A 20612-nucleotide genomic window follows, 5' to 3' on the forward strand; every position below is an offset into this window, starting at 1 on the left:
ATTTCTAGCTTTATTCCCAGTTCATAAGAACAAAAGATTAAAACATCCTAATACTGCAGTACATGGAAGCCTAGCACTTTTAGAGATTTTTGTGGTCTATATACGCAAATAACTAGGTCAATAATTTGTATACGATATGATTACACTTTTATTTATCATTTTATTGCATGCTGTATTTGACAGCTCATGACCACCAGTAAATGTAGACAGTTCTGTTTATAAATATAAATTGTCTAATAAAATTAAGTAGTCATAGTCAGTATTCATTCCATGTTGAGCTAAAACATAACTGACATTTTGAAATATTTAATTGCTTATTCAGAAGTGCTAGTGGATATGCCATACCTTGAATAAGATCCTGAAACCAATTAATGTGGCTTCATTCATCAAACATGGTAGAGTTGTTATGAATACTGCTAATAAGATCATAACAATATATTTCCATTTGTTTGTAGATAGAAAATGCTGCAGTGTTACATTATAACTTTGAAGTACCAAAAATGTTTCCTTAGCCTTGACTCAACAAAGATGCAGCCATTTACCATACTCTGGAAACTGCAAAACCTCAGACACTTTCTTTATCTTTATACAGGCCATCAAAAATAAACATGTTGTTATCTGATATTACTAATGCATCATTTTTTTTCCCTTTTGAAACTGACCTTTCATAACATTGAAATAGAGGGTAGTGTCAGGCATTTATGCTAAAGTTCTAAAACATATCAAATAGCCTTTGATAATGCTTTATTTTTGTTACTAAACATAACAGTTCAAGACATAAGACAGAAAGGACAATCTCATATATTTTCTAAAGTAATAGATCAGTATATAAGCATTTATTTTAATGCATATATTATATAAAGTCATCAAAACATATCGTAAAAAGAAGTGTAAAGCCTCACCATCCAGTGATACATGGAGGTATCAGAGTGCACACAAGAGCAGTAGACTGAATTCTAGTCTCATTTATAGCAGTATAAGGTCTACCATTGACTTTAGGCAGGTCCTAAATCTAGGATAAATCCACTGATTGCACACACCTTGGTTAATAACCCCCAGTACATTTTGAATTGCACACAATTATAGACTTACTGCAATATTTTAATCACCGTATCCTGCAATATAAAACAAAGACACTTTTTACTCACTTAAAGGCCTGATTTTTTTTTCCGCCCTTAAAACAGTGTAGATCCTTACTACACGAATAGACTCAGTGAGTTCAGGGGAACTATTTGTGTTGTAAGGTATCATTCAAATAAGGGGGCATTAGGACCCACTGCTCCATTACTGCTCATTATAAAGGGGGAATCCAGTTTTACCATTTGTCTCTCGTTAGCTGTCTCTAATTTTGATGATTTCCAGTAATGGACGCCTCAATTTTTGGCCATTTTGAGGAGCCTTGGATATGAGTTTCAGAATTGCTAAGCATGCCCAATTCCAACTGAAGTTAATGGCAAGTGAGAGATTTTGAAAATTAGGCCAAGATGTCTCAAGATGGCCAAAATTTGAGGCTCTAAAAATCAGAGGCCTTAGAACACTGGCTTCTAAATGATAGGGGTAAGAAGGTCCCAGTCTAAAACCCTTAATTATTTCCACTATACTTTAATTCCCTTCAACTTCGGAAAATAATGTTTAAAATATTCCTTCCTATGGATGAAAATACGAAGTGAGATAGAAGCATGTAATAAGACAGTTAGTGAGCAAAATATAAACCTAACCATTTTTATATCAACCCCTGTGTACTGTTCAAAGCCATCCAGCATTCAGACCACTTTGTATGACAGCAGAGAGAATAAAAGTCTGTTGACTTTCTAGGACACTTCAGTTTTAGGTAATATTAAACACACAAATCTGAACTAGATTGAAGCAGTGTTCCCAGTGAAAGAGAAACCTAACATTTTCCATATGCACTGTCATATTCCATCCCTTTTCTAATATTCATGTTTCATTAACATTTAGTATTTGAACCTAGGCCTGGGTTTTAAAAAAAATTAATACAAATAAAATATTTATAATTTGTCTCAGTATTTGTTATCTAATTAATACTTGGTAAGCCTAGGTCATCTTGATTTTTTAAAAAGCAAATAAATTCAAAGAGGCAAATGATAAATCAAAAACCATGATGATCTGTGTTAATATTTGATATATTGTTCTTAAGGGTTATTTATTTGCTGAGACAAGGAGCTAGGAATTTGAAACACTAAGAACTAGTGAAGCTTTGATTACCTCAATGCTAGAATTTAGTGTTGAGAAATCCTACCCTTGTTGCCAAGAGTTTAAAGATACAATGAAACTGGGAATGGAAGAGCTCAGTTATCTGAAGGCTATCTAATGCTGTGGTAGTGTTAATGCATGCAACTCTGTGATACCCAAAACTAATTCAGTCAAGTCTGCCTTTCCCAAGTAACAGTTTCTTGGGAAGTTAAACTGATATTTTTATTGCAAAACAATTGCTGATGTTGGTTTTTAATGATGTTTTACTGGACAGTTTTAGATGTTTTGTACTTTTCTAAACTTAACTTCTCATATTTCAGATTTATAAACATGGTGTGTGACTAGCAAATATATTTTTCTAACAGCAGACTATTATTGCAAATGTCAATATATTGTTTTATGAAGTACTTTTATTAAATATTTACATGATAACTCCTATAGAACTCAAGCATGCATCTATTCTAAAAATTTGACTATGGATGCTGATTCAGGAAATTGGTTTCAAGTACCACAAGCTTTTTTTTTTTTTTTTCCCTAAAGCTCACTAGGTAAGAATGTTATGCTGTTGCTTGGTAGGGAAAAATTGCTTACTTATTTTACCATCTAATTATAAAGTCCATTAAAAATAAATGTTGTGCTTACTGTGCTTAGCTTATTGTATAAATAGCAGTTTGCATGAAATTTTAGTATATTATGACTTGGTTAGTGTTTTCTACGTAGCCTGTCGTAAACCTAAGGAAAAGTCTGCATGAGTTGATCTGTCCCTGGCAGACCTCTGTTTGCCCTCAGGTATATGTGGACCTCTGCCTGAGAGCCACTGACTTCAGCAGTGAACGTCCTTGGCCTGTATTATACAGAAATATTGTATATTTATAATGTGCCTGTACATGTTAACTAAATTGTACAGGTGACAACTCTTCTTTTTATCATGTCTCAGTATTTTTTTATTCTTTTTTCTCTTTTATTTGGCTTTTCAGTTCATTCTCAAGGTTCTTGGCATTAAACGTTCATATTTTTCCTCATTCCGAAGGAGTCATCTCCTTTTATATTCTTTTTCTTTTTTAAAGGGGAGAAGGCAAAGTATCTTTGTCAAAATTGCTTCCATTTCACTGTAGTCCTTACATGAGGAAGCATGAGGGCTCTGAGGCAGTAGGCCCACCATTTCCCATTGTTTCCAAAGCAACTGATGCCAGGGTGCCTTCAGGAAAATGGCTGCACTGTACAATCAGGATGTAAGACAGGAACCTTTGAAGACATGAAGGGATATGAAGGGAGAGAAGCCTGAGGGGGACTGGGAAATTTGAGTGGAAATTAAGGTATGTGCAGAGAAAGAATAGATACTAGATGAGAATGTGGGGTCCAGAAGACATTGAAAAGGCAGGAAAAAGCTGAATGCAAGAGAGATTGAAGGAGTGTGAAAGATAGAAGATGGAAAGACAAGGATTGAGCTGGGATGGGAGATGTCACCATGTAGAAGAATGGAACTGGGATGAACAGTACTGGGTACACAGTCAGAAAAGAGAGGCCAGATTCTGCCATCTGTGGTCCCTGGACTTCACTTCTACAGCATAAAATGATAGTACAGAGGTAACAGTAGTCACTGGGAATATCTCCACTGCAAAGAAAAGTAGAGCCAAAAAAGGCAGCCTTAGGCAGCCCCGAGCATAGGATGCTTAACTTAAGGTTGAAATTTGAACTGACCATAGGCAAGTAGACAACAGGCACTTCACCCTAAAGACTCAGCTCTCCTGCCCCTTAAACACTAACTTTTACAGTTGTAGCAAACCACAGGAGCAACACTAAGGCTATGTTTAGACTGCAGGCTTCTGTTGACAAAACTTCGGTCGACAGAAATTTTGTTGACAGAGCACATGTCCAGACTGCAGATCTAGCGGAAGGTTGAGTGCATTCTATTGACATCCCTGTATGCTTCATTCCATAAGGAAGAAGGGGTATCTTGACAGAAGGGGGGGTTTCCAATATTTGGCCTTGTGTGGACAGGCCAAATGTCAGAAGAAGTCTCTCCTGACAGCCAACTGTTGGCCAAAGATTTGCAAATGCACTGTGCAATTTGCGTATCTTTTGCTGACAGTTCTCAGCAATGTAGACTTAGCCTAAGATGCACATAGCCTGCAATAATGTCCTACGCCTCTTATGCAATTAATGGGGGAAGTCTGGGATCCATAAAAGCCGGGGGAGCTGCCTAAGATAGGAGCTCAGGTAGTGCAGTGGGAGTCCCTGTCTGGGAGTGCAGGAAGGGGTTGGTGGGGGCCACCCAGCAGCATGGGCAGAGTGGTGTGGGCCAGCCCAGGAGAAGAGTGTCCACTCAGCAGTGTGCAGCAAGGGGAAAAGCTGGTTGCAGAGAGACAGAAGCCAAGCCCAGCCCCTGGAAAGTAGTGGCCCCGGGGAACTGCCAGGCTTGCCAGCTGCTAAGACTGGCTCTACTTCTAATGAGAGGTTCTCTCAATCTCCCATGGAAGTTTTTCAATTTTTGAATTAATAATTCAAGTGAGATTAGAGCAAGAGGAGGTCATACCCTGAATTCCCACCCATCAGGTGGGTGCGTAAACCACTGGGATACAGAGTCATGTGTTTTCTGTTTATATCAAGATAAATACATGAATAGGCATCGGGAGTGGGAGGGGTGAATGATTCTGCAATCTCGTCATTAAGGAGTCCATATGGAGGAGTGCCTCCATTCTCCTCCTCTGGGAAATTTGGCGGGAGAATAGAACTTCAGTCTTCTATATATCAGGTCAGTGCCCCATTTGCCAGGCTAAACATTACAAAGCAGACACCATCATCTTCTCTTCCTCCTTAGCCTGGATTTTGATTGAGACCCAATTCATTTTGTGGCCTCTGACCACACCTGCCAAATCAGGCCATGTACACAGGATGGATGGCCAATATTTAAGTTCCTAAGTTCATGAATGGCTCTGAGAATTAAGCAGGAGATAGGCATTCAGATACCTACAGGGAGGCAGCAGTTTGTGAGCCTCAAGGACTAAAATTAAGCACATTAGAACTTCTACAGTGGAACGCTGGCTACTGAATGAGTTTAGGCTACGATTTAAGTAACAGGTGAGCAAGTTTTGTGAATCACTGTCTTGTTATGCACAGGGGCATAGGCACCTATGTCTGGTGTTTGGGGCCATAAGTTTCATTGCAGCTCATGCCCTTAGCAAAAAAGGAGTGGGGCTGCTGATAGTTAACATGGGTTCATAAATATAATATGTCATTGAAACCTAACTGCAGTCTCTGTCAGTGACTGGTGGACAAAGGCAATGCAATGAGTTTAATTTATCTAGAATTCGGTAAGATTTCAGCCAGACCTACACTGAAATATATCCTAGAAATCAGGAGTTGACTGCTTAAGAATTCTGCACTCTGAATAGTGAATTACATGATGTGCTGTACGTAAAAAGTAATTATAATTTGGTTTTGGATGTGAATTGATGGTTTGGACTCTTGTACATTTTTGATCATTATATCAGATATCCTGTAATTCAAGTAAAGGAAACAGTGACAGGGAAAATTGGATTTCCTATAAAGTATTCAGTTGATGTAAAACAGGAAAAATATGAAAATATCTGCAGAGAGGGGAAATGGGTGATAGATATCTATAGCAGCAGCTTCTTATATGTGATAGACAGCTATACTAGCCAAGGAATTCTTCTCTAGGGCTGCAGTATCCATTTCTGCAGACTGTTTCATGAGCTCTAGTAACCAAGCATGAAAGGAAAGAGGGAAATGCTGAGTTTTCTTTTTCAGCAACTCTCCTCCCTTGGGTACCAGCGTTCCTAGATAGAAACTTTTCAGTGTACATGACAGCTCCTTTTTGCTGTACATTTTTGGGGGGAACTATCACAAGGTACAAATGAGAAGAGTGCCATCATTATCTGCATCTGGCATTAAGAAAAAAAACAAATTAAAGCAATTAAAAACAGCTTGGAACTAAAATCTTTAAACGTTCAGCATCGTAGGTGCAGAGCAATCTGCTACACTTGTATGCTTTGCAGACAACAGGCTGCTTTAAAGCTTTGTTGCTTAAGAAAAGGACTAGGTAACTCTGTCTATATTGCCAGGCTGGCAGAGAATGATGTAGGGTTATCACATTTGATTTTGGCTGCAAAATCTTCTAGTGATGAAATACCTAATAGAGGCAGTCTTTTTCCTTCAGCTCAGCTCTGACATTCAGATGCTATTCAGAAGAGATTTGGCCATTTTCAAAATTTTATTCTATTTCGAAAATTGAATTGGGAGCTATCCAGGTGCCTGGGTTGCTGCTAAGTTTTATTTTTGCCTAAACACTTAAATTGACTAGTGATTAAGTTGAATGTACAGCTGTTCCCTGAAAATGACAGTAAAATGCCATTGTGAGCTTGCAAATTTACTGTCAATGATTCCCATGTTGAATAGCCGTGGTTTATAATTAGAGAGTTTTTTAATTCCAAACTGCCTGGCCTGAAAACTTAGTCTGGGCTCTTTTGTTCCTGTGCATTATCTCCAATAATAAAGGTTCTCCAGGATGAATTATGTGCACCTGTGCAAAACCATTAGTTTGGAACTGTGTCCTTGCTAACACCTGTTCAACCTCAGTGACTCAGTAGGGTTACCCAGGTGTAACTGAGTGTAATACATAGTTTTGCTCGTAATGCTTAAACAAAACACACAATCCAGCTAAATCTCTTAGTTGTGCTTACTCAGTAGGGCTAGTAAGAGTAAAGGTAATGAAACGCTACATGACACAAATAAAAAAAGCAGTCAAGTAGCACTTTAAAGACTAGCAAAATAGTTTATTAGGTGAGCTTTCGTGGGACAGACCCACTTCTTCAGACCATAGCCAGACCAGAACAGACTCAATATTTAAGACACAGAGAACCAAAAACAGTAAGCAAGGAGGACAAATCAGAAAAAGATACTCAAGGTGAGCAACTCAGAGAGTGGAGGGGTCGGGGGGAAGATCAAGAATTAGATTGAGTCAAGCATGCAGACAAGCCTGCATACTTCATCTGCATACTTGACTCAATCTACTTCTTGATCTTCCCCCCCACCCCTCCACTCTCTGATTTGCTCACCTTAATTCTCTTTTTCTGATTTGTCCTCCTTGCTTACTGTTTTTGGTTCTCTGTGTCTTAAATATTGAGTCTGTTCTGGTCTGGCTATGGTCTGAAGAAGTGGGTCTGTCCCACGAAAGCTCACCTAATAAACTATTTTGCTAGTCTTTAAAGTGCTACTTGACTGCTTTTTGTTTTGATAGTGTATAGACTAGCACGGCTTACTCTGTTACTATGACACAAATAATTTATGTTTCTGTGGCTCATTTAACTTGGATGATTGATGCCTGGGTATGAGCGTGTCGGCAGCACAGTCATAGTAGCTATGTTATCCCATCCTTACTCTTTCGGTATTTGCCTCTGTGATGGGGTGGGGCTGAGGAAGGTATATCCCATGGTTCTTTGAGTTGAGACGCAAGGTTTCTTTCTGAGGGAATTATAATGGGAAGATATCTGTTCTTCTGCGGTAATTATGAGGAGGGGATTAGAGGGAAGTCAGCAAGTTCTCTCTGCAAAGTGGTTACATTCCTGTTCAAGTGAAACAGGTACACAAACTCTAACATATACAACTAGATCAATCAGTGCACCACCTTGGGTTTAAAGAATCCACAAACCTGGGTCAGAGTTTTTTCTTTGGAGGACTGGGTAAATAGCCTGAAGAGCCCAGTTGAACTCTGCAGTGAAGACATGCCTAAAGTGATTTAAACAGTGCGGGTATGTCTGCACTACATTTAAAACAAGTGGCTGGCTCGTGTCAGCTGACTCAGGTGAAGGGCTATTAAACTCCCATTGGGATATTTTGAGTTCACACTGCAGCCTGAGCTGTGGGACACTCCTACCAGGCTGGATCCCAGAACCCAATCCAGGGCCCAATCCAAATGTCTGGGCCACAGTTAAAAGAGCTCCTTAGTGCAGGTCACCAGGCATGGGCCAGAACATGTTGTGAGTTTGTTTTGTTATATTTTTTTAATTGCACTGTAGGCATTCCCTCAGATCCTCAATACACAGCAGTTGCAGATCTGCTGAATTGAATGATGCCATTTTTATTTAATCACTTTTCAGAGAAGAGCTGCATCTCAAAAATATATTAAAGCAAGCCAGCTGTCTGCAGAACAAATACTGTCAGCTGAAGGAGTATGGATAAATCTGGTTAAAGGCCATGAAGGGAAAATAGTCTAAACTACCCCTTGCTCACAGGTGCTGTTCAACAGCAGTTTGTGGAACTAAAGCCTCAATTTCCCTTTTAAAACTTGTTTGTTTGGGTATTTTTGTACTAGTGGAAAAAAAGGAGACATCCTTAAACACTTCAATTTCTCTAATCACTACATAAGCCAAGTACATCTGAAAGGAGCGGGAGGTTTGTACCACAAATAGTAGAAAGGAGCTTGAGCATTACAATTTTAAGGAGGTTAAGTTCTGTTTCTTCAGAAGCTTCTAGCATTACGGGCCAGCTGTAAAAATCAGATGTGTCCAGACTATAAAACAACCTATCCCAGGCAGGACTCTAAGGGTCCTCCTGTGCTTCAGCACTTTCTCTCAAAGCCCAGGTCAATTGATTATTTTTTCTTATGGGACGAGGGTTGCAGGGGTAAAACAAAGCCATGTGAATATTTGAACTTGAACTGTGGAACTTAAAACCTACAACCCTGAGGGTCTAAGATTTAGGTTTTTCTTCATTGTATAGAGATGTTCTAAGGCTAGTGAGTTTTGCTGACAAAACCTTTTTGTTGATGAAAATGGTGGACATTTTGTGGTGGAACTGGTGAAACGAAAGTCAGCACTTCTGCTGACAACCTTCTGCCTCTCCCAGATGAAGAGCACCTTTTGTCAACAGGGTCTGTCAACATACAAGTTGTGAGGATGTCCTGGGGGGGACTTCTCTCAACAGGGTATCCAAGGCAATAGGCAGCCCTATCTCCTGTGCTTCCAGAAGCCTGTTTTGTCAAGAGAGCAGTCAGGCAGTCTGGCTGGCTTTTGTATGCGGCTGCACTCTGTCGACATATCACTGTAGTGTAACCATAGCCTTTGGGACCAAGAATTTTTGAATTGTGGGGTGTTCAAGTCCATCCACCTCTGGACAAATTGGATGCATTAATGGCAGACCTTTTCAGTATGACTAGTGGTTTTGAGCATCTGGTTTATAACCTCTTGAAGTGTTTCTAAAGATTGCAGAATATGGTGGGTTTCCATCCGTTTTAAAACTCTTCTGATGTTATCTCAAGTTGGGCAAGAAGAAGCAGAAGTACTGAAATCATTAGTCATTTCTGAAAATCTTAGCCTGTATCTAGTTTGTAATCTGTATTACAGATTTGTTTTAGCAAGAATTTCTAAAAATGGTTTAAGGCCATTAATTTTACTCATTTTAAAGGGAAAAATAATCAAGGCAGGTAAGAGTGGGGAGTAAAGAGTGAAAGATTCTAGGAATCCATGAATGAGTGGGGAGAGACAGAAGGGAAATAATTTGAACATGTATATAAAATAGGAGAGCTCAAGTATCATTAGCGTTTCCTTTATTGTGCAATTTTTACTGCTTAGCACAATGAATGGATATGTTTTTTAGAGTTTATCCTCTTCTTCAAAATGTTAAGAAACCAAACAAAACACTTGGGCAGAAGAAGGGCTTCCATAAGGGGGGGTTTCCTTTGGAATTACCTTAATTTCCTTCTTAAGGAACCCCATCAACACAGCAGCTTTGGCTTTTGGATCTTAAGAAAGTGAGATCTCGCAGAAATATGCAAATGAGGTGCAAGATATTTCAATATCTTCCACTCTTCTCGTTACCATGCCCCTTCTGGAAAGGGCAGGGGCAAGTGTAGACATGGCTTTCATGTTTAAAATGAAAGTCTCTTGCCCTATCATCCACCTCTGCATGTGCATTCCTCTAGCCCTGTGTGTTTTCCACCAATGGTTGAAACAATTCACTTCACTTGAACTGCATACTGTAGACTCTAGAATGTCCTGTTTATGTGAGTATGTAGGTATGCAGTATGTAGGTAACAAATTGCATGTTAGTATTGAGACAGATGCTATACAATGCTATTAATGATTTGTAGAAACAAGTATTTTGTACACTGATCAAAACAGCTGGTAACAGACATCAGCAAAGCTATACCAGCAAACCTTCCTAATATAAACATAGCTTACATGGGCAAAAGAATGTTTTTGTCAGTCATTTACACCAGTTCTCCAAACGAATTAAGCTATACTGTCAAATATTTTTGTGCCTGTATAATTGCAATGAAAGTAGGGCTGTAAAACAAATTGGATATATTTTAATGATTCTGAAAATTGAAACAATAGTAAAGTTTACTAGCCAGGTGTGTGTGGTATCCTCTCTCAGTGACTTTTTAGCCTACGACAGCTATACTATGTACAATCCACTGAAACTGAAAATCAGGAGCTATGTGCAACACTGTTATAGATGTAAGTTTATATTAGGTGAGAGTCTGAAACTGCCAAATTCAATGCCATATGCTTCCAAAGTCAAATTAGATGCTAGAGAAGAAAGACTTCCTCTTAATTCACTGAGATGCTCTGCACCTTTATCGCAGAACTTCAATTTTTAAAATCCTAAATGGTTGCATTTTTTTAGATTTATTTTTGTTAGGGAGTCATATGCTAAGTACAGTAACTTTAATGTTTGGCACCTGTGTGATCTATTTTTACATCATGATTGTGTAAGAAATAACCCAAGCACGATTGTGGAGTTCTGAGATAATTGCTTCTTAATGCCTGAGTGTGCATAGTAGAAGTCTTTGGTAGTTTATTTTAAATTATATCTTCGAGTGTTTTCTTTTTTCCAACTCCTTTCTATTAAAGAAAATTCCTTGAAATTCAAGACTATAACATTTTAGAGCTTTCAGTGAAAATACTTTCTTCTGATTGAGACTGATGTGGTTCTGTATAGAGAAAATGCTAATTTAAGAATGAAGGAAAACATTTTTTCCCCCATTCAACTGAGAACAGACTTCTGTGTGTGCAAGCAAGTGCGACTTTTGTGAGACCAGTTGTAACATGAATGGGGCAAGAAAAGAGAGGAAGAAGTCTTTCATCTATTTCTTTTTTGATCCAAGTCTAAAACCTGACTCATTGTCTTTGACAAGATTATCCTCCTTCCATCTTTACTGATGTTTGTCACAGTTTCAGCTATATCTCTCCCTCTGTGGTCCAATTCACAAATTCACCATCAGTCTGAAGTCTCCTGCCATTGCCTTTTCTGGGACAGAGAACTTGTCCCATTCCCTTCTGAAAGGGTGGGTGGAGGGGGAGGGGTCTTATCGGTCTACAGCTGCCCATCTCACTCTGATATCACCTGTAAACTGGCCTGCATAAAGGCTAACACTTGGACTTTTTTTTCTCTCTACTTCCCTTCCTCCTTCCTCGTAACAGTGTATTGCCAGAAGTTACAAGTTACTACACAGCTCTTTCTAAGAAAGCACTCTTTTTCTTAGGCTAAAAGTATTACAGAGGAAACATGAATGACAGTAATAGTGCCTCTATACATGTTACAAGCTTTGCAGAGGGCAACCACTAGTCTTATGGGGCTTGGTATATCACATTCCATCCAGACATTCCAGGAAGCTTGGGTCTCCCTGTCCACCACCAGGACAGATGATCCTGATGGATTGCTGGATGTGAAAGAATTCTCTGAGTCAGAGTAAACCTGACTTTTTATATCAAAAACTCTTTCTTTGTTGGTTTCTGGAAATCAAGTTTTGAACCAGTATATGCAAGTGTCCCTAGGAGCCCTTACTTCTGAGGGGGTGTTTATAAGAAAGTCACCTCATCATACCACACAAATTTTAACTCATGATAGTGCTATGCTCAGCTAAAACTTTCTGAGTGTCCACATGATTAAAGCACTTTGTTGAGAGTTTGTCAACAAAACTTGTTCAGCCAGCAGCATCATACCTCTCCTTGATCAGGTATCGTGCCTCTGTTGACAGTGTTTTGTCGACACAGTACCCATGTAGACACTTTTGTTGGCAGAGAGGGCTTCCTGTTCCCTGGGCAACCCTGTTTGTAGAGCTTCTGTTCAGCCATTCTGTCGACAGAGGGCAGGGCAGTCTGACTCCTCTCTGTCGACAGAACAGATTGCTCTTTTGATCTGCTTTTGTGTGTAGATGCTGTTTGTCGACAGAAGTTTTTGCAGGGTTTCTGTGTTGACAGAGGCTTTTATTGATAGAAGCCACCTGTGCAGATGTAGCTCACATGTTTATCTCCCACCCGCCCAAACAAATGCAATTTTTTTTAACATGGAAGCCTTGCATGCAGGATTAGATTCTGGTTCTCAGCATGACTTTTTAAAATAAAATAGTGACTTTTTGGAATGGTTTTGTTAGTAGTCCTCATAATTCACTGATATCCACACAATTCCTATTAGCATCTACATTATTTAAAACCTCATTTATTTAAAACCTCAAGGTTCCTTTAAGAAGTGCACAAACAAACAGTTAAAAGGTTGAACCTAAAACAAGTCCTTGTAGTATCTGAAATAAAGTGAAGGATTCAACAGGGTATTCTTCACACCAGGTTGCTGGGTGCGTGAGAGAAGCTAGATGGGTTACGAGTAAGAAGCAGAGAAACCTAGAGGAGGGACGCAGCAGCTTGTAAGCACAATCTGAACTTGGGAGAAGCTTGGGCCTATAAGCTAAGAAACAATTCATTTTTTACTTTCCTTCTCAGTTCACAGAAATAAGATTTTGATGAACATACAAGGATAATACCAGACCCTATCAATTTCTATTCCAACTGGAATATCTCTAAGGGCCCTGAACTTTGATCAATTTCTGAGGTCGAAAAGGAGTTACAGTATTGTTTGTTCTCTATGTGAGTGGTGCGCGGAGGCAAACAACCATGTTCATGTACTGCTGAATACTAAGAGAAAGTAGAATTGTTATAGAGAATATAACATAAAAACAAATTGAAACAAAATAAAGGTGCTGTCCAGGTACAGCAGATCCCTTGTTTAATTTCCTAGTAGAACTACACCATCGGCTTTGCACAGGCAGAGAGCATGGATTAGAGATGTTAAACTGACACCTCTTCTCTTATTCACTTGTTCAGGTGCTCAACAGACCTGTTCTTGCCCATGAAAGCAGTCAGTCAATAGGGAAAGTACATACGTGCTTTCGCTAGAGATAGTAGTTCTCCGTTTCCCTTCAGTGGTTCCAGAATGTTGGAAAACTGTCCATAAATCTAGCTCTAAATTGAATAATATAATTTCCTTCCTTGCTTTTACTTTTTATAACTATATACTTAGATGTGGGATAATCTTAATGTTGACTGATGCTTTTATCATACAAATATTCAACAATATAATGCAGAAATTTAAACATGATGCTTACACATGGAGTTTATTTAATACTGTATTGTTCATGTGACTGTCAACATATTTATTATGAAAATTACTTAAACCAGAGTTGGGAAAACAGTTAAATTATTGTATACTTTTGGACTTTTGTATCATATAGTCTTTCAATGACCAGAAAGGCCCAAAGCAGTCATATTGTGATCACTAAATGCACTGATGTAGACACTGACAGTATTTATCTGACTTACGCATATATTTGCAATTATATACAGCCTCATTTTTAAGGTGTTTGATTTATCTTTTCCTCTGTAGTATTTCTTGTGGTGGCTTTAGTGTTTATTGCTAGAGGTAGTGAAATGACATATATCTAAAAATATGAAAATTAGAGAAAGAAATGTCTTCCAGCATTTATAGGTCATATATTTTCCAGTCTTCATTTAAAACAATACATCTTTGTGATTACTGTTAAATGTAGCTAGAGAGGCAGATTGTATTTGTGGAATACAACAAATTGTTTTCAAGGAGAGAAACAGAGCTCAGAAATACCAGCAATGAATTGTTAATTTATTGTTAGATTTCTAAGTGATGTTAAGAGAGAGAGAATTATACGCCAGCATCAGGACATTGCCCAGTGAGATAAGGGTATGGTAGGTGCAGTGGTGCTTCCTATGATCTACTGTACAATGGGCACACATGAACAAACCTGGCGCATAAAACCATGAGGTATGGCAGCTTATGAGCTAAGCTTAGTTTCCAGTACAGTAATGCAAGCTTCAAAGGAGTTGCATTCCTGCAATCCCTGAGTAACTCAAATTGTCGTGCAAGTTGAAGCAGGGAGACAGGAACCAGGCTGCCACTTGGTTCCCAGCTTCCCACTGCTTGAGGGACCTGGGAAACTGACCAGCCATGAGGTGGTCAGTCTCCTGGGTCCCCAAAGTGGCAGGGAGCTCGAAACCAGGTGGCAGCTTGGCTTCCAGCTCCCCTCCCCTTGCAGATCCGGAAAATTGACCCAGGCAGCAGCCTGGGACAGTTTCCTGGCTCCAGCCAGTGGAAGGGATTGGGGAACTAGGGGCAGCCTGGCTCCTTGCTCTCCTCCACTCCTTGGAGCTTCTCCCTGCCTTCCCCCTGCTTTCCCCCAGCCCTGCACATCAGGGGAAGTCAGGAAGAATGGGTACTTAGATTGCCTAGCTGCCCACAGGCAGCTGGGCAGTCAAAAAGTCTTCTCCATGCCTTGCCCCAGTGGCGCTGGCATCAGGCTGACAGCCATGCGGCTGTGGGGAGGCAGGCTGACAGCTGCAGAGCAGATTCAATTGTTTTTAACTCGCCTTAAAGAGAGTTATGTGCTACTTGAAGCCACGTATTTCAAGGGTTTTCTGCATTCTGACAGAATTGACACTGCCTAGGCTGCTCTCTTGTCATCCTGGGACTGAGATGCTAACAGATGTCCTGGAGAATTCAGTAATGCATTAAAGCTTAATGTTAAATATGCTCTTAAGTAGTTTGCTGACTTGGGCTTTTGGTCATAATCATATCAGAGCCATGACTCCTTCTTTAACAGGGATCACATGATAGAGACAGAGGTACTATATCCACACACTCAAATAGCTCTTGCTTTTATTAATCTAGAATAATAATAATTCTATTATTATTAATAATAATAATAGAATTAGCAATAATCTAGAAGGGTGGTTGTGCAGATGCCAGCCACTGGCTAGAATACAGAGGCAAAATTGTGCTGTGTAAAGAACATGCTGATTTGTGCAATTTCATGGGCAAACACCAAACAAAATAAGAATTTGGTCCATAAACGTGTATTATTATGCAGAATAGAGCTTTTCAAACAATAATACTGGTTTATTTCTAAAACAAAAATCACTGCTTTTACTCAGAGTTTAAGGTGATGTAAGTTCAAGCTTAAAATAATTACTTTATATTCAAATACAATATCATTATAAATATTTTGCTACTTATCAACAGTGACAATTAATGGAGATGATAGTAATTAAAACTAGATTTCTTCAGAGATTTTGTTTTCTCATTGCTACAGTTGATTCCTTTCAAAATCTGACATAGTAAGTTAAGAAGTGAATCATATATTGATGCATTTTAAAACATCTAATTTAAATTGCAATTCCAGGTGCAATTGTGATAACGTTGAATGTTATGGGGAAAAGAGTCTCTCCTGAAGAACTAGTACAATTCACAAAATGTAAAGACACACACATTGTTGCAATTTTATAATTCCTTTGAAAATAATTGTCTCTATATAATTTCAGATACTGCTTCTGTTGATGTCAAGAGCAAAAATCCCATTGGCTTCAATGGAAAATGATCAGAACCACAGGCAAGAATTCTCCCTGTTGGTCCATGCTCTGGATTTCTTATTCAGAGAGCAGGCTTTGGTAACATTGTACTCACTTACCATGTGGAAATCCCCTTGACTCAATCATGTTCCATGCAGTGAATAAGTGCAATATTTGTGACTGAGATCCCTGATTATGGATCAGAAGTGTAATTTAGAGTGGTGAAATTTGACCCTTGTCTTCTAAGAAGATGAAAACTATTCTGCAAATTTGAATATTGTATTGTGCGTCTGAATTTGGCATGACATCTTGAGTACATTGGAACTAGCAGCAGTGTATTCATAGTTCTATTTGGATTAGATTAAACAATTGAGAAGTGACTATAGCTTTCTTGAGTATTAAGGAAGCCACCTAGATTCTCCTGCAAACATAAAACTAAATAAGTCAGCAGTAACACCAGCACTTTAAAATTTTAATATATATGTGTGTAAATAAAAACATGGAATGATAATATAACATACATAGCCCACTAAACAAGCTGATATAGGTTTTTTGTAATTCTCTTCTGCCTTCTTTAACCATATGTAGTGTTTGCTGACATTCATTGCATTATGTTCAAGTTTAGCCTGTAAACTCCTGAGGGCAGGGATCATGAATTTTTGGTGATAGATGAGCCATTAATGCTGTGTCTTGGGTGGTATACAAGCTTGTTTTCCTTCAGTTGGAATTGGACGTTGAATAGAAAAAGCATTGACAGAAAAAACACAAGAAGGTTAGAAAATATTAATGAGTTATGAGGATCCTGCTTTTTTCTTGAAGACACTACTTTAAGAATAGTAACAGAGAGTAAGCCGTGCTAGTCTATACACTATCAAAACAAAAAGCAGTCAAGTAGCACTTTAAAGACTAGTAAAATAGTTTATTAGGTGAGCTTTCGTGGGACAGACCCACTTCTTCAGACCATAGCCAGACCAGAACAGACTCAATATTTAAGACCCAGAGAACCAAAAACAGTAAGCAAGGAGGACAAATCAGAAAAAGAGAATTAAGGTGAGCAAATCAGAGAGTGGAGGGGTGGGGGGGAAGGTCAAGAATTAGACTGAGCCAAGTATGCAGACGAGCCCCTATAGTGACTCAGACAGTTCCCATCACGATTTAAACCATGTGTTAATGTGCCGAATTTGAATGTAAAAGTCAGCTCATCCACTTCTCGTTCCAAAACGGTGCGATAATTCCTCTTCAGTAACACACATACCTTTAGGTCATTGACAGAATGCCCCATTTCATTAAAATGTTGACTACCTGGTTTGTGGATCTGGAGTGTTTTGATGTCTGTTTTGTGCCCGTTGACCCTTTGTCTAAGGGAGTTAGAAGTCTGTCCAATGTACAAAGCATCTGGGCATTGTTGGCACATGATGGCATATATAATGTTAGTACAGGAGCATGAGAAAGTGCCCGTGATTCTGTGAGTAACCTGGTTAGGTCCAGTGATTGTATTTGCAGAGAAGATATGTGGACAAAGCTGGCAGCGGGCTTTGTTGCAGGGAAAGGTTCCCAGGACTGGTATTCCTGGGGTATAGACTGTGGCTGTTGGTGAGGATCCTCATGAGGTTGGGAGGTTGTCTGTAGGAGAGAACAGGCATGTCACCCAGGGCCTTCTGGAGTGTAGCATCCTGATTAAGAATAGGTTGTAGGTCTTTAATAATTCATTGCAGTGGTCTGAGTTGGGGGCTGTAGGTGATGACCAGTGGTGTTCTGTTCTTGGCTTTTTGGGGCCGATCTTGGAGTAGCTGGTCTCTGGGTATTCGTCTGGCCCTGTCTATTTGTTTTTTTACTTCTCCTGGTGGGTAATTCAGGTTTATGAATATTTGGTAAAGTTCTTGTAGTTTTTGGTCTCTGTCAGTTGGATCAGAGCAAATGTGATTGTACCTAAGAGCTTGCCTGTAAACAATGGATCTAGTCACGTGTGCAGGATGGAAACTAGAAGGGTGTAGATAAGTATAGCGATCAGTAGGTTTTCAGTACAGTGTGGTACTGATCAGGCCATCCTTGATTAGTACTGTAGTGTCCAGGAAATGTATCTCTTGCATGTTGTAATCAAGGCATAAGTTGATGGTGGGGTGTAGATTGTTAAAGTCTCTGTGGAATTCTTCTAGAGCCTCTGTACCATCGGTCCAAATCATAAAGATGTCATCAATGTATCTTAAGTAGAGGAGTGGTAATAGGGGACGAGAGCTGAGCAATCGTTGTTCCAGGTCAGCCATAAATATATTAGCATATTGTGGGGCCATGCAGGTGCCCATAGCAGTTCCACTAATCTGGAGATATAAATTGTCCCCAAAACGGAAATGATTGTGTGTGAGAACAAAGTTACAGAGGTCAGACACCAGATGGGCTGTGGTGGCATCAGGGATGGTGTTCCTGATTGCTTGTAATCCGTCTGTATCTGGAATATTAGTGTGCAGAGCCTCTACATCCAATGTGGAAGGATGGTGTTATCAGGAACTTTTCCAATGTTTTGTAATTTCCTCAGGAAGTCGGTGGTATCTCGGACATAGCTGGGAGCGTTGGTGGCATAGGGTTTGAGGAGGGAGTCCATGTAACTGGATAGTCCACAAACCAGTTAGTCAACATTTTAATGGAATGGGGTATTCTGTCAATGACCTAAAGGTATGTGTGTTACTGAAGAGGAATTATCACACTGTTTTGGAAAGAGAAGTGGACGAGCTGACTTTTATATTCAAATTCGGCACATTAGCACATGGTTTAAATCGTGATGGGAACTTTCTGAGTCACTATAGGGGCTCATCTGCATACTTCGCTCAATCTAATTCTTGACCTCCCCCCCCCACTCTCTGATTTGCTCACCTTGATTCTCTTTTTCTGATTTGTCCTCCTTGCTTACTGTTTTTGGTTCTCTGTGTCTTAAATATTGAGTCTGTTCTGGTCTGGCTATGGTCTGAAGAAGTGGGTCTGTCCCATGAAAGCTCACCTAATAAACTATTTTGCTAGTCTTTAAAGTGCTACTTGACTGCTTTTTGTTTTGATACTTTAAGAATGTAATTTATTAGTGTAATAAATATTTCCTTTTGCTGTGAGAGATTCCTCTCTGTCCTGCTTAGATCTGAACAGTGCTGGTGTGCTTGCACTCAAATTCAATTTGTATTTTATTCTTTAACATGGCTGGTGTTATGGAGTAATTATGAAAGTATAAAAGTGACCTGCCCAAGGATCATCAGATCAGGGAACATAGCCATTCTGTAGGCAACTCTGAAAGCTTTAATACTAGTGAAGTTAAAATTCAGACCTGTGATTTGATGCTGTCAAACCATATGTCTAAAAAACCATAATTTAATTAAGTAAATTGATTCAGTAGGACATACAAGCCTGAGAGGAGAAGTTGGCAAAGATTTAGGAATATGATTTGACTGTGCTGACTTGCTTAACAGAGAACACCCACAGAGAACTGTGGTATATGTTTTGGGTGTGGTTTCTATTGCAAGGCATTTTGTATGTCTGTTAGTATATACCAAAGTTGGAAATTATATACGTAATACAATCTGCAAAACAGCCTAGTTATTGGGAAATGGTATAAACAACTACAAACAGCGAGCATGCCTTAACAAGGGCCCCCTTTAACACCATGTGTATTAATCTGTACCTGGGGAACAATAGATAAGCTTCAAAGCTTGAAAGTAAAGTCATTAAAATGATGGTTAAAGATGCTAGCTTCCAGAAAATGAGATAGTGCTTAATGGCACCTACAGGAATGTGGGAAGAATGTGAAATCTCCCCCTCAGTACTTAAGCAACTTGGCAGATGAGCCACATAAAGGCAAAACCAGTCTCTTTTGCAGACCTGATTCCTAGATAAGGGAAGTCAGACTCATTATCTGAAGGCAGAGTGAGACCAGACAGTTTAGCTGAAAGGGTGGAACAGTCTTGCTTGAACCAAACAGTTTGTGACTTATTACTTCTATATGGACTTTATCAGCAGCAATGTAGAACTTCAAATCTGTGCGAAAAGCTTTGTGATTTACATTCATTTTCACTGATTATCCTTAGTTTCTCTTTGGAACCCATGTTTTCATTTAACATAACTTGGAATTATTGACTAACTCAGTTTAATAGCTGTTAGACTTCATCCTGGCTTTTCATTCTGATGGCCAGACCAGAGATCTAATCTCATGAGGTGCTGTCACCCTTCTTGGGACACCCAGAAACACAGAAAAGCCTAACTAACAAGGAGGAAAAGTCTGGGCTGTGAAAAAACAGATGACAGAAATCATCTTTATACAAGTGGTTGCAGATACTATGGGAGCCCATGAGACTGAGCAAGATCACAGAAATGGGAATCCACTCTCTCTCTTCACCTTGGGTTCTGACAAAGCTATCAGTTACTGAGAACTCAACTAAAAAGGTGTATGTTCTGACATATAGGGCAGTCACATCACACAATGAACTGGGTTAGGCTCTGGATGTCACATTCTGGAGTGCAATCCATCCCAGTGAGGGGCTGGGTTATTACCATCTGTCCAGCAGACCTAGGTGTCTTACAATGTTTAGCTATCGTAGCTTCCAACCAAGACTGCTGTCAAACAGCTTCATGGCATGTGGTCTCATGCACATTGTATCTGTGTACAGCTACAGCCCTGGTTCGGCAACATTAAACACATTAACCTGGCAGCAACACTCCAATCATGATTTGGCCCACAGCAGCCTTGAT

General features: G+C 39.4%; 1 protein-coding gene across 8 annotated transcripts in view; it reads left to right on the forward strand.

Moving 5' to 3' along the window:
- PCDH7 (protocadherin 7) overlaps positions 1 to 20612 on the forward strand; it is a 416058-nt gene that overhangs the window by 263092 nt on the left and 132354 nt on the right. For 3 of the 8 annotated variants that reach the window (XM_074992579.1, XM_074992580.1, XM_074992583.1), the window contains exon 3: positions 15861 to 15928. The exons of the other annotated variants lie outside the window; for them this stretch is intronic. In XM_074992579.1, the coding sequence (XP_074848680.1) occupies positions 15861 to 15916 (56 nt within the window). In that variant the 3' untranslated portion in view covers positions 15917 to 15928. The remainder of the gene's footprint in view (positions 1 to 15860; positions 15929 to 20612) is intronic. 8 annotated transcript variants of the gene reach the window in all.

Source organism: Carettochelys insculpta, chromosome 4, assembly GCF_033958435.1.
Source record: "Carettochelys insculpta isolate YL-2023 chromosome 4, ASM3395843v1, whole genome shotgun sequence".
NCBI lineage: Eukaryota > Metazoa > Chordata > Testudines > Carettochelyidae > Carettochelys > Carettochelys insculpta.